Genomic DNA, 14,088 nt, shown 5'->3' on the forward strand with positions numbered 1-14,088 from the left:
CTCCTGAACTGCAGGCAGATTCTTTACCATATGAGCCACAGGGACATCCTGGGAAAAGTAAATAGAAACCAAATTTAATAAAGGAATAAAACAACTCTGTATAGTTGGCTTTCTCACATTTTTGTCAACTTACTTCCAGGAGACACTTAAATTTTCAATGCGAAGTCATTGTAACAAAAATCAAGCACAGTTGAATGATCATGATAAATAATCTGTTCAAAGGAAATTTTAATTTATGACACAGTTACTGAATGCATTTGCTGTAATTATGCAAAGATCAATCCATAGCATTTGAGAGGGGCTGAGTAATGCTGACTTTCAAAGTTATCCATAAATCACTGAAATAAAGGACATGTGCTAAAGTTAAATTGTTTGAACAAAGTTGTACTTTTAATTATGCAAGTTATTCCCTCAGCTCTGTGATCTGGGCAAAGGGAATTAACGTAAAGCATGAATTATGCCAGGCTTCCCCGGTGGCGCTAGTGGTGAAGAACCCGCCTGCCAATGCAAGAGACGTAAGAGACGCTGGTTCGATCCCCGGGTTGGGAAGATCCCCTGGAGGAGGAAATAGCAACCCACTCCAGTACTCTTGCCTCGAGAATCCCATGGACAGAGGAGCCTGGTGGGCTACAGTCCATAGAGTCGCAATGAGTCAGACTCAATTGAAGCAACTTAGCATGCACAAATAAATGATGTCAAAGCTCTGGAGTGGGTTGCCCTGCCCTAGAGGATCTTCCCAACCCAGGGATCGAATCCACTTCTCTAAGTCTCCTGCATTGACAGGCAGGAGACTTTACCACTAGTGCCACCTGGGAAGTCCTTTAAGCCCTTGAATAAATCAAAGATAATTTGGATAGGTATGGTTTCACTTCTATTTCTATTTATGTTTAAGTGATTTGACAAATGGAAATATAGGAGCTGAGACAGAAATACTGTGTTTACTACCTGTGGAAAGCTAAATTTGCCATAAAATGTTCCCAAGGGACCTCAATGGTAAAATACTGTCAAGATTGCAGAGTTGCTGAGAGAAAATTTGAAATTGTGGGTCAGTTCCAAATGTATGAGATATCTCTGCAGCCAAGATTATTTGGTCTGCCTGGGAATACAGAACCAACCTCAACAAACATAACATTCATTGTTTTGATCCACATGGGTTACTGGCTGTCTCAAAAATTTCCAGCTCTCATAAATGTCTCTATAATTCACACGAGTAACCTTTATTCTTGCTGTATTTCAGCCTTTAAGACACCTAGATCATGCATGTGCTAAATACAGGAGACAGCCAGGAAAACTCACATGGGTCAGGGACAACTCACGGATAAAATTTGTATAAAACTTCTTTTCCTGATACAGTTATGCCTCTTCTTTCTAGATTAATATTATATTTTCTGATAAAGTCTGGTCATTTTATAAGGAAGGTGATGTTCTTTGCACTTAGGAAGTAAAACTATAAAACCTGAGTATAATTGAAAAGTGTTTTATTTTTTTGGCTTTCAGGGACCTTCGCTTCATAAAGTACTGCTAGAATTTAAAGTACTGCTAGAATTTATGGACCACAGCCAATTTAATTTTTTATTTATTTATTTTAATTGAAGGATGATTGCTTTACAATATTGGGTTGGTCTCTGTCGCGTATCAGCATGAATCCGCCGTAGGTTTGCACATGTTCCGTCCCTCGTGAACCTGCCTCCCACCTCCACCCCATCCCACCCCCCGGGGTTGACACAGAGCCCCGGGCCGAGCTCCCCAAGCCATACAGCGGATTCCCCGACCATCCATGTTACATACAGTGCATATGTTTCCTTGCTACTCTCTCCATCCATCTGACCCTCTCTTCCCCCCTACTCCCTGTGTCTATGAAATCTGTTCTTTATGTTTGTCTCTCCATTGCTGCCCTGCAAATTGGTTCATCCGTACCATCTTTTAGATTCCATTTACATATGTTAATATAGGATATTTGTTTATCTCTTTCTGACTGACTTCACTCTGTATAATAAGGCTCTAGGTTCTTCTGCCTCATTAGCACTGACTTAAATGTGTTCCTTTTTAATGACTGAGTAATATTCTGTTGTTTATAATTAAAAACATGGTAAGGTATGCCTCTGGGCTTCCCAGGTGGTGCCAGTGATAAAGAATCCACCTGTCAATGCAGGAGATACACGAGATGTAGGTTCTATCCCTGGGCTGGGAAGATCCCTTGGAGTAGGTAATGGCAACTCACTCTAGTATTCTTGCCTGGAAAATTCCATGGACAGAGAAACCTGGTGGGCAATAGCCCATTGGGTCACAAAGAGCTGGACATGACTAAGCGGTTGAGTGACTGAGTACACACACACACACACACAGATACACATCTAGATGGACCAGAGCTACTTTTTAAAAGAAAATTTTAAGTTATTCTTAATAGGATAGTTCAGAACACTGAGTGGAAGTTGCTAGATGGCAAGACTGTTTAAATATCCAATGAACTACAGAATTTAAGTCACAACAGTGCTCCTCATAAATGGTTCATTAGTTTGAGACTATACAGGTATGGTTTAATGGGCTGTCTATCATTCCTATGTGGAGTTTAAATAACATATTAGCATAGCCACTATCACTGCTTTATCAAGGAAGTGTCTTTTTGTGAAGTTAGTTTTTTTCTACATGAAAAGACATTCCATGTGAGAGTGAAGGTCAGAAAGATTTAATGTATATCTATTCTTGTATTTGTGAAAGGAAAACTAAAATGGGGACCTAGAGATAAGACACTTCACATGAGATTGGGAAAATCAATTCTGATATTTCTGTAAAAATATTTATTAAATTTGTATCCACATGATGCTGGGGATTTGGATTAGGAAAACAGCAGATATGTTTAGATGGACATTAAATATCACTGTTGTTGATCTTCAGAGACATTAAAAATGGCACTGCAGAAGCAACTAATTGAATCACTGCATATAAGATTGGTAGAAGCCACAATTCCTTCTTAATTGAATCACTGCATATAAGATTGGTAGAAGCCACAATTCCTTCTAAATAAAAAAGCAAGGATCAAAAAACCAATCCTGTCAGCCCTGTCATTCTCTTCTCTAACTCTCTGCTCCAAAATACAGAACATTTCTTCATCTGATTTATTGAAATAGAGAAACATCATATATGTACTACTTTATTTTTTTACAGAGACAGAATACTACCATATGATACTGAAAATGATTTGAACTTGGCAAGTCTTTATGCAATGAAATCAATCATGTAAATATATATTAACTTACCAAATTTCACAATGAAATTTCTTTCTTTATAAGAGGAGGGATTTCTGTCTTTTTAATTTACCGATGTATTTTAATGCACCAAGAAATGTCCCTGATAGTTGTGGTGGTTATTCAGTTGCTCAGTCATGTCCGACTCTTTGTGACCCTGTGGACTGCAGCACTATAGGCTTCCTGTCCTTCACCATCTCCTGGAGCTTGCTCAAACTGATGTCCATCTAGTTGATGATGCCATCCAACCATCTCATCCTCTGTCATCCCCTTCTCCTCCTGCCTTCAATCTTTCCCAGCATCAGAGTCTTTTCTAATGAGTCAGCGCTTTGCATCAGGTGGCCAAAGTATTGGAGCTTCAGTTTCAGCATCAGTCCTTTTAATGAATATTCAGGACTGATCTCCTTTAGGATGGACTGGTTGGATCTCCTTGCAGTCCAAGGGACTCTCAAGAGTCTTCAACACCACAATTCAAAAGCATCAATTCTTTGGTGCTCAGCTTTCTTTATAGTCCAACTCTCACACCCGTACATGACTACCGGAAAAACCATAGCTTTGACTAGATGGACCTTTGTCAGCAAAGTAATATCTGCTTTTTAATACACCATCTAGGTTTGTCATAGCTTTTCGTCCAAGGAGCAAGAGCCTTTTATTTTCATGGCTGCAGTCACCATCTGCAGTGATTTTGAAGCCCAAGACACTTGTGACTTTCCATAAATTTTACTGAATTAGTGAAAACAACAAATACATAAACAAACTTGAATCTCTATATCTATCTCCAATGAACTCATTCCCCTGTCATCATCTTACATAACATAGGATAGAAAAGAATCAAGCATTCTAAAGAGAGGATACCATTTATAATATCCCTTTATTATTATCTTCAGTAATAGACTTTTCAAGTTGGTTTTTACATTCAGTATTCAAGTTTATACTGCCATATCATAAATCTTTCCCAAGTCTTTGAATTTCATCAATAAGATAGTCAACATCTGTTTGTCTTGTGGCAGGATTAGAAAAGACCATTCGGAAAAAATTTACTTTGTCCCCACAGGGCTGGTAGCTGAGCATGACTGTACCTTCCACTATCATCTGTGCTTTAATCTTTGGAGCAATCTGTGTATAAATGCAAATATCATTAAAAAGAAAGTTTAAAAATAAATACTGTTCTACCTCCTAGATGCCTACATGACTATCATTAGCTTGAGGTAAATTGCAGGCAATTTAAAACTGTCAGGGATAATTTTTAAGAAGCAGCTTACTACAGAAAAAAAGCAGCCTGTTCTAAACACATATTAATGCTCTTGCTAGTCCATGATTCACAATTACCAAACTCGTAAAATAATGCAAGTGTACTAGAATACATTAAAGAAGGTTGTATGACATTTTGTTTACATTTTTATGTCAATCTAAACAGACATATCCGGGAGAGAGGTAAAATGAACTAGAGAATGGAAAAGTAGGAATACCTTCTGGTATTCTAACTTTCACTCTTTGAGTTATTACCATACAACTTGAGTTTTTCAACAAGGTCACTGTTTTGCAGCGAAACATGGTTTCCTTGTAAATTCTACAGAGGAAAATTCTACCTTTAATGTCTCACACATTAAAAGCTCCTAAAACAATACTGGGCAGGCGATGTCAGATCATATGACACTCTTAGGTCATTATGGATACTATAGGACAGAGTGGTACTGAGACTTGGGGAAAGCAGAGGGCATTCACACGTTATTTAAAATGCAGTATGAAAAGTATAACTCCCGTATCACGCGCACACACAAACTTACCTTTCGCAGTTCTTGATCTCTTTCAAAACTTTTCGGGATATGTTTAAGTCTTGGTGGGAAATACCAGAAGCAGACATTGGTGAACTCAGGCTAAATCAAAAATCAACACTTTAAAAGTATTCTTAAAGTTTTATCTACTTCTTTAGTAATTTTATGAGTATTCTTAAAGCCCTACCTAATTTCTTAATTATCCCAGAGGTATTTTAATTACCCATGCCATCAGGCTGCCAAGGGGTTGACTGGCCCTTGAAGAGGAAGATGGATATAATACTAGCACACTCTCAATTTTACCATTAATACCTATAACTTAGTACCTTATTAATAATTAACCAAGCATTATCAGGTAACTTAAAGATCACTTTTCTTATGTTACCTACTCTCCAGAAACCCAACTTCATAGCCTAACTTACAAGAAAAATGCTAGGAAAAATTAAATTTCTCTTGATTAAGTGCCATCAAAATCAGAAAAGCAATTATAACCAAATAGTTTTATCTTAGTTTTTTTTAAATTGAGTGCCTGGTGGGATATAATTCATGGGATCATTAAGAGTCAGACACAATTAAGCATGCACAAAGGCAAGGCAACTATTAAATTAATCTATTCGGCCCTAAGCCTTTAAAAAAGAGAACTTAATGGAAAAGTTTTTAAGATCTAAATGTTTTGCAGCACTTAGATAAAATAAAATGTGTATGATAATTATTGCATGTAACTTTTGAATTATCTCAAAGTGTTAGACAGGTAATAGATTCAAGAAAAAATACTCAGCAAAGAAAGAATAGATCCATTAAAATATCACCAAAAAAAACCCACTAATAGATTCCTTACCTCTGCATCAAATACAAGCTTAAAGTTATCTTTTTTCTTTAAAACTTTATGGAAGTATTTTGCAAGTTCCATATATCTGTCAATCTGTACCTCAAAGCCATAGGTTCCCTGTAGTTTTAAAAAAAAAATCAAAAGCTTTATTCAAGTAAGTACCTTTAAATTAAACTAAAGAAGCTCTTGAAATATATGAAATTTATTTAAATGTGATTATTATCTTATTAACAGTAGGTATCATCTGTTCTCACTGCATTCTTATTTCTATCTTCTCAATCCGCTTTTACTCCCCACTGTCTGTGGAGCTTGAGGCAAGTTACGTAGCCTTGTTAAGCTTCTGTTGCCTAGATCTACAAACGTTTGATAAATATTTTGACATGAGTTTTAAAAATAATTTTACTTATTTATTTGTTTGTTTTTGGCTGGGCTGTTCTCCCTTGCAGGGAGGGCTTTTTCTTTAGCTGTGGTGACTCAGGGCTACTCTCTAGTTGTGGGGTGCAGACTGCTCTTGTCGCAGAGCATATGCTCCAGGGTGTGTGTGTGCTCCAGGGTGTGTGTGCTCCAGGGTGGGTGTGCTCTAGGATCTGTGTGCTCTAGGATGCATGGCTCTGGGTGCGTGGTCTCTAGGGCGCGTGGGCTTTAGTAGCCGTGACCCCCGCATTCCAGAGCTCAGGCCCAGCAGTTGCGGCTCACGGGCTCAGCTGCTCCACAGCATGTGGGATCTCTCCAGACCAGGGGTGGAACCCGTGTCTCCTGCGTTGGCAGGCGGACCCTTTACCACTCAGCCACCAGGGAAGCCCCTGACATCTAACTTTTCATCTATCTAGTATGCAGAGCAAATTTTTTAAAAAATTTTATACCATGCAGTGAGGAACAGGAGAAATATGAAAAATAAAGCCCTTGGCATATTGGCTGGCATAGGATATCTTAAAACTAACAATTGTTGACCTTTAGCTATATCCCAGGTATGTAGTTCCGTGCTTCGTACTCTTGGTCTAATTTACTTTTGGGAGAACACTATAAAGTGGGTGATGAAGGCACCGAAAAATCGACCCGTCTCTGTCTCCACTCACCTTCTTTCCCTTGGTGATGTCCGCTTATCTCATGGCTCTAAGCAATATGGAAAGGCGATGACTCTCCCACTTATATTTCCTCCTGAGACCTCATCTCTGAACCTCAGATTCATATGTTTGATTCCCTATTAATATAACTAACATCTCAAAATGACATGCCCAGAACCGAACTCCTGACCTTTCTCCACAACTTGTACTTCCCAGTGTTTCCAATCTCCATTCTATCCTTTAGTTGCTAAGGTCCAAATCATCAGCATCTTATCCTTGATTTTCTTTTTTCACACCCACACCCAGTAGAATATTTTGAAAAATTCCATTGGATTTACCCTCAAAAGGTAATTAAATTCTAATATATCTTAACCTATTTGTTGCCACTTTGCTGGCCCAATCACCCCCTTCTGCATTACTGAATTTGCTTTCTAATGATCTCTACTTCTGTCTGTACATTCCAGATATTCTTTGCTGAGGGTACCCATTACTGGTTACTTTAGGGGTATGCAATGTAGAGCCTTTACAACAATATAAGGTGGCACTTCAGCATCTTTTCAATACTTAAGCTTTTGTGATCAGGCAGACTAGTGTCCTTGGGGTCGCAGAGCCAGACGCAACTGAGTGCATACACATACCTGTGTGAAAGACAGTAGGAAGGACGTAGGCAGCCTGGGAAAGCTTTCAGACTGTGAATAAACACGACTCGTGTGTGTGTGTATTAGTCACTCAGTTGTGTCTGACTCTTTGTGACCCCAAGGACACTAGTTGCCATTCCCTTCTCCAGGGGATCTTCCCAACCCAGGGATCGAACCCTAGTCTCTCACATTGCAGGCAAATTCTTTACCATCTAAGCCACCAGGCAAGCCCAAACATGTCTCTAAGTGAAGGGAAAAGATGGGCAATGAAATCTAAGATTTAGGAAGGCCTTTAAGACCTCTTCACATCAACTCAGCTATCAGGAATAGTCTCCTGATACTCTCTCAGGAGCGGTATGCCTTAGACTCCCTGCCACGCAGTCAGTCACTGACGGGAGAAAACCGGGAAGCCCAGCCTTTGGTCAAATGCAACTGTGACTTTAGAAGAAGCAGATGGGGCTCTTGGACAATTAAGCTCCCGATAGCTTTCTCCTGGCCAAACACAGTTATTTTATGAATATGAAACTAGTCCAACTCATGTAGAAAATCCATCCAAAAAAAGAAGCTTGTGCATTACATTTGCTTTTGCACAATAATTAATGTTTGTGGAATCTTATATTTCTATATGATTTTATTACTTAGTTTTATAACCTACCACAGTATTTTATGGAATTAATTTTACTTTAAAGAAATATGAATTTCATTAAAAATGGCTCCTCTTTTCTGTAATCAATGAAGTATTCATTCTGTAATTACAACAAATGAGGAAAAAATATAAAATTTTCACTTTTATCTCTAGACTTTATTATTAATTCCCATCATCTTGTCAAGAGAACTGATGGAGTCTCACACAGCAAATGTTTAAATATTTAGTAGTTATAGATCATGCAACAAACTTGCAAGTCAACTCATCCCTTTCAAGCCTGCCATGGATATTTACCTGAACTTTCATTTTAACATATAAAAATGCTCTTAAATAGGAAAACAATGTCCATTCCACCGTATACTGGGATTTTGTTTCCCTGCTCTCAGGAATGGCCTTGCTTACATAATATCTGCTTATACACCTTTTTTTTTTATAACATAGTTTCCATATGCAAAAGGTGATAAACTTGCTTCTTCATCACTACTCTACATGAGTTTTAGCATTCTCATGGTGCTATGAATTATGTTAAGAAAGATAATATGGATTCGTGGAAAAATAGATTTTTAATCTGAGAGTCAGCTGTGCTCCTTAGATTAAGTTCTCTTCATCCACCAGCAAGTTAATTTCTTTACCTATTTACCAGATATAACCAGCTCAACTGTTGGGACATGTAAGCTAAATAATATAAGTAAAGCTTTATAGCCTAATATATGTTCAACGTATGGTAAACCCATTACTACTGAAGATCTATACTATTGAATAAATATATTTATTATTTCAATGCCTCACTATCAAAAGAATTTAAGGTGAGTTATCAATATATATACATTATTCAAAGTGGATTTTTAAATGCTTATTTCAAACAAGGTGATGGTAAGGTTAGGAAAAAGCAGGTGATAAAAGACAACTTTGTAAGAGAAATGCCGCCAATGTATTATAGATTACTAAAGAAGGATTATGAATTCGCCTCTGGGATTCATGTTACAGAACATATTTTTCTATTTGTGTTTTGTACTAGGAATTATATATCCACAAAATAAAAAATCTAAGCAACTTTTCTGGAGGATAACTACCTGTAATATACACAAGAGCCCCCTTGAGATGCAGAGGATGGGTGATGTGTTGTGGAGGATCAGGGTCCCACTGCATCAAAGAAGCTGTTGGTTCATGTCAAAGCTTTCATCTTCACAGAACCTACTGCCCATCTTCCTATAGAGGACTGGGAAAGAGGTGATAGAAATAGCTTCCTAAAAGCATTTCTATTATTTAAGTTAAAAATTATAAATAAGGTGCAGAAGGAGAGTGCAGAACATGATCTGCTGTTGCAATCTTCAGAGAGACTGTATCTGTTGTCCTTGACTCTGTGTGTGTGTCTGTGTGTGTCTGTCTGTGTGTGTGTGTGTGTCTGTGTGTGTGTGTGTCTGTCTGTGTGTGTGTCTGTGTGTGTGTGTGTCTGTGTGTGTGTGTCTGTGTCTCTGTGTGTCTGTGTGTGTGGTGTGTCTGTGTCTCTGTCTGTGTGTCTGTGTGTGTGTGTGTCTCTGTGTGTGTGTGTATGTGTCTCTGTGTGTCTGTGTGTGTGGTGTGTCTGTGTGTGTGTGTCTCTGTGTGTCTGTGTGTGTGTGTGTCTCTATGTGTCTGTGTGTGTGTGTCTGTGTGTGGTGTGTGTGTGTCTCTGTCTGTGTGTCTGTGTGTGTGTCTGTGTGTGTGTGTCTCTGTGTGTGTGTGTGTGTGTGTCTCTGTGTGTCTGTGTGTGTGTGTGTGTGTGTGTGTGTGTGTCTGTGTGTGTGTGTCTGTGTGTGTGTATGTGTCTCTGTGTGTCTGTGTGTGTGTATGTGTCTCTGTGTGTCTGTGTGTGTGGTGTGTCTGTGTGTGTGTGTGTGTGTGTGCGTGTGCGCGTGTAGTAATCGCCCAGTCACGTCTGACTCTTTTCGACCCATGGACTGTATCCTGGCAGGCTCTTCTGTCTGTGGGGATTCTCCAGGCAAGAGTACTGAAGTGGGTTGTCATTTCCTTATTCAGGGGATCTTCCCAATCCAGGCATCAAACCCGGGTCTCTTGCATCGCCCACATTAGCAGATGGATGTTCTACCACAGCACCACCTGGGAAGCCCTAGCCTTGACTCTAAGGTAGATTGAATATTCAGGTAATTAATAAGTGTTCACATCTGGGAATCTATATTGGCTTCAAGTGGCTTGACCTATTTCCAATTCCAATTAGAAAAAAAAAGTTGTTTTTTTTAAACCTGAAGGCAAATTTATATTCCTAAAGATTTTAGGAATCTGCTATTTAATCTGTTATATAATTCCTACCGCACAATTGCACTCATCTCACATGCTAGTAAAGTAATGCTCAAAATTCTTCAAGCCAGGCTTCAGCAGTACGTGAACCATGACTTCCAGATGTTCAAGCTGGATTTAGAAAAGGCAGAGGAACCAGAGATCAAATTGCCAACATCCGATGAATCATTGAAAAGCAAGAGAGTTCCAGAAAAACATCTATTTCTGCTTTATTGACTATGCCAAAGCCTTTGACTGTGTGGATCACAATAAACTGTGGAAAATTCTGAAAAAGATGGGAATACCAGACCACCTGATCTGCCTCTTGAGAAACCTGTAATGCAGGTCAGGAAGCAACAGTTAGAACTGGACATGGAACAACAGACTGGTTCCAAATAGGAAAAGGAGTACGTCAAGGCTGTATATTGTCATCCTGCTTATTTAACTTATATGCAGAGTACATCATGAGAAACGCTGGGCGAAATATCAATAACCTCAGATATGCAGATGACACCATCCTTATGGCAGAAAGTGAAGAGGAACTAAAAAGTCTCTTGATGAAAGTGAAAGAGGAGAGTGAAAAAGTTGGCTTAAAGCTCAGCATTCAGAAAACTAAGATCATGGCATCTGGTCCCAACATTTCATGGCAAATAGATGGGGAAACAGTGGCTGACTTTATTTTTGGGGGCTCCAAAATCACTACAGATGGGGACTGCAGCCATGAAATTAAAAGACGCTTACTCCTTGAAAGGAAAGTTATGACCAACCTAGACAGCATATTAAAAAGCAGAGACATTACTTTGCCAACAAAGGTTTGTCTAGTCAAGGCTATAGTTTTTCCAGTGGTCCTGTATGAATGTGAGAGTTGGACTATAAAGAAAGCTGAGCGCTGACAAATTGATGCTTTTGAACTGTGGTGTTGGAGAAGACTCTTGAGAGTCCCTTGGACTGCAAGGAGATCCAACCAGTCCATCCTAAGGGAGATGAGTCCTGGGTGTTCATTGGAAGGACTGATGCTGAAGCTGAAACTCCAATACTTTGGCCACCTGATGGGAAGAGCTGACTCATTTGAAAAGACCCTGATGCTGGGAAGGATTGAAGGCGGAAGGAGAAGGGGATGACAGAGGATGAGATGGTTGGATGGCATCATCGACTTGATGGACATGGGTTTGGGTAAACTCTGGGAGTTGGTGATGGACAGGGAGGCCTGGCGTGCTGTGGTTCATGGGGTCGCAAAGAGTCAGACGTGACTGAGCGACTGAACTCAACTGAACAGATTTTACTCCTACCATTTGATAGAATACATAATTAATGGTAAAACAAGCTAAAATCTTATTCACCTCAGTAGAATTTTGAGCTCAGAAACCAAGCTTGTCATTTGTAGTTAGAAATAGAGCAGCTTCCTTGACAGAAGTTTAACAAAATAAAAGGACCATAGGGCTTCTCTGGTGGCTCAAGGGTAAAGAACCCTCCTGCGAACGTAGGAGACAGAGATTCAATCCCTGATCTGGGGAGATCCCACACACCACGGAGCAAATCAGCCTGTGTGCCGCAACTACGGGGCCTGTGCTCTAGAGCCTGCAAACTGCAGCTACTGAGTCCACGTGCTGCGACTACTGAAGCCCCATGCACCCAGGTCCTTTTCTATGCAACCAGAGAAGGCACTGCAGGGAGAAGCCCCGAAACTAGAGCGTAGCCCACCTTCGCCCAACTAAAGAAAAGCCTGCATAGCAGTGGGGACCCAGCACAGCCAAAAACAAATAAATAAAATTTTAAAAAGAGAAAAACTTAAAATAATAAAAGGGCTATAATTTGGGAAAAGACATCCAAAGTAAGCTCTAAAATATGGAACTAGTTACATCAGGTATCCAAGTACATAGGACCTAATAAAAGATGGCAAATTCCTACCTTTGCCTTCCACATTAACCAGAGCTTAAAGACATCAACGTGTCGGCCACACTGAATAGTTTTATCCCCGGTGTCAAAGTTAATATTGTAGACTTTATCAGGCTGGAAAAGGTATTCAGCTTGCATCTGGTTGCATGCTCCCAGAAGACCCTGAAAAAGGAATGATATATCTACTGTGTAAGCCATCCACTTCTCAATAAGAAGCCACAATTACTTATTTATTTCAGTTCACTTAGCATGTCTACTTTAAAGGCACATTTAAATAGAATTTGTGTTTACTTTATACAAAAATATGTTACTTTCTGAGGATTTTCATGGATTCAGTTGTTCTTTGGATTTATCTGGAACAGTAGATGGTGTAATTAGATTACCAGTTGTCTATATTTCTTTAACTTTTCTTAGAAACCTTGAAGTTTTGCGGCTCTTTTGAAATTACGTGACCAGCCTGCATTGAAGTTAATTAGAATTGAGTGCCTGGTTCACTTTAACTAAGGTCCCTCATGAATCAACCATTTAGATGCCAGTCAAGCAAACTGCTCTGATGGCCATGGGAGGTAGAGAATAAAACAGCCCATTTATTTAATTTTGCCCTTTCCTAGCCATTTCTTCCTACATAAAAGGTGTCGAAAAATTCCTCCTTGGTATTGAAAAATGGAGAAATATTCCTTTTGAGTGATTAAATAATAATCACTAGAGAAAAGAAATGTTTTCCATCAAGCAGTTGAAAAGAGGCTTTTCTCAGAAGATATGCATTGCCACAGCATAACAAAGGCTAAACCTGTGTGCACTGACTGGGTAGAGTTTAAATATATACCAACTATAACCTTTTGAATATGAAGCAAATAACATATTTATCAGGTGCCTATTATATGCTGGACACATCACAAATATACCATCTGATCCTCATGGACGACTTAGGGCCTAAGAGCTACTATTAGATCATTTTTATAGATTGGAGAAACAGAAACTTCACCACGGTAAGTAATTTTCAAGATCATATATCTGTACAGTGGTAAGTTTGAGAGCTAACAAGAGGGTAGTTTGTCTGGGAGTCTGTGGCAATCCGAATCCAAGGGAAGAAAGCTCATACCCTTATTTAGGAGCAGCTTATGGATCTAAGGCAAGGATCACAATTGGTGACAAGATTTGAGGTACTGGGGTGAAATAGAGAGGAAATGATACCTCGCGGAGGAGAGTACGTTGTCTGTGTGTACAGTGTGTGTGCATATACACATATATATATATATATATATACTATATATATACTATATAAATATATGCACTACATACACACACATATATATATACTATATATATACTATATAAATACATGCACTACATACACTGTTTTAAAATATTTTAGTTTCCAGTTCCTATCTAACAAAATATTAAAGTAGAAGAATACCAGAGTGCGTAGCCATTCCCTTCTCCAGGGGATCTTCCCAACCCAGGGACGGACCCATGTCTCCTGCATCTCCTGCATTTCAGGCAGATTCCTAACTTCTTTACTGTCTGGCTCAGGAGAATCCCATGGACAGAGAAGCCTCGTGGGCTACAGTCCGTGGGGTCACAAAGAGTCGGACACGGCTGAGTGACTAATACACTTCACACTATAGGGTCCAATTTACACATGAAAAATATTCTCCATTTAGTTTACTTCAAACTTCTACTTTAATATTTTGTTAGATAGGAACTAGAAACTAAAA

General features: G+C 39.1%; 1 protein-coding gene across 1 annotated transcript in view; it reads right to left on the minus strand.

Annotated features, from left to right (window-relative positions):
* Nucleotides 1-4,122: 4,122 nt before the first annotated feature.
* The window catches only part of LOC110142106 (glutamate decarboxylase 1-like), a 32,030-nt gene continuing 22,064 nt past the window's right edge, over nucleotides 4,123-14,088 (minus strand). Inside the window, exons 11-14 of the mRNA XM_070452414.1 lie at nucleotides 12,383-12,532; nucleotides 5,859-5,966; nucleotides 5,033-5,122; nucleotides 4,123-4,361 (exon numbers count right to left, since the gene is read on the minus strand). Coding sequence (XP_070308515.1) covers nucleotides 4,188-4,361; nucleotides 5,033-5,122; nucleotides 5,859-5,966; nucleotides 12,383-12,532 — 522 coding nt within the window. The 3' untranslated portion in view covers nucleotides 4,123-4,187. The remainder of the gene's footprint in view (nucleotides 4,362-5,032; nucleotides 5,123-5,858; nucleotides 5,967-12,382; nucleotides 12,533-14,088) is intronic.

Source organism: Odocoileus virginianus, chromosome 22 (assembly GCF_023699985.2).
Source record: "Odocoileus virginianus isolate 20LAN1187 ecotype Illinois chromosome 22, Ovbor_1.2, whole genome shotgun sequence".
Taxonomy (NCBI): domain Eukaryota; kingdom Metazoa; phylum Chordata; class Mammalia; order Artiodactyla; family Cervidae; genus Odocoileus; species Odocoileus virginianus.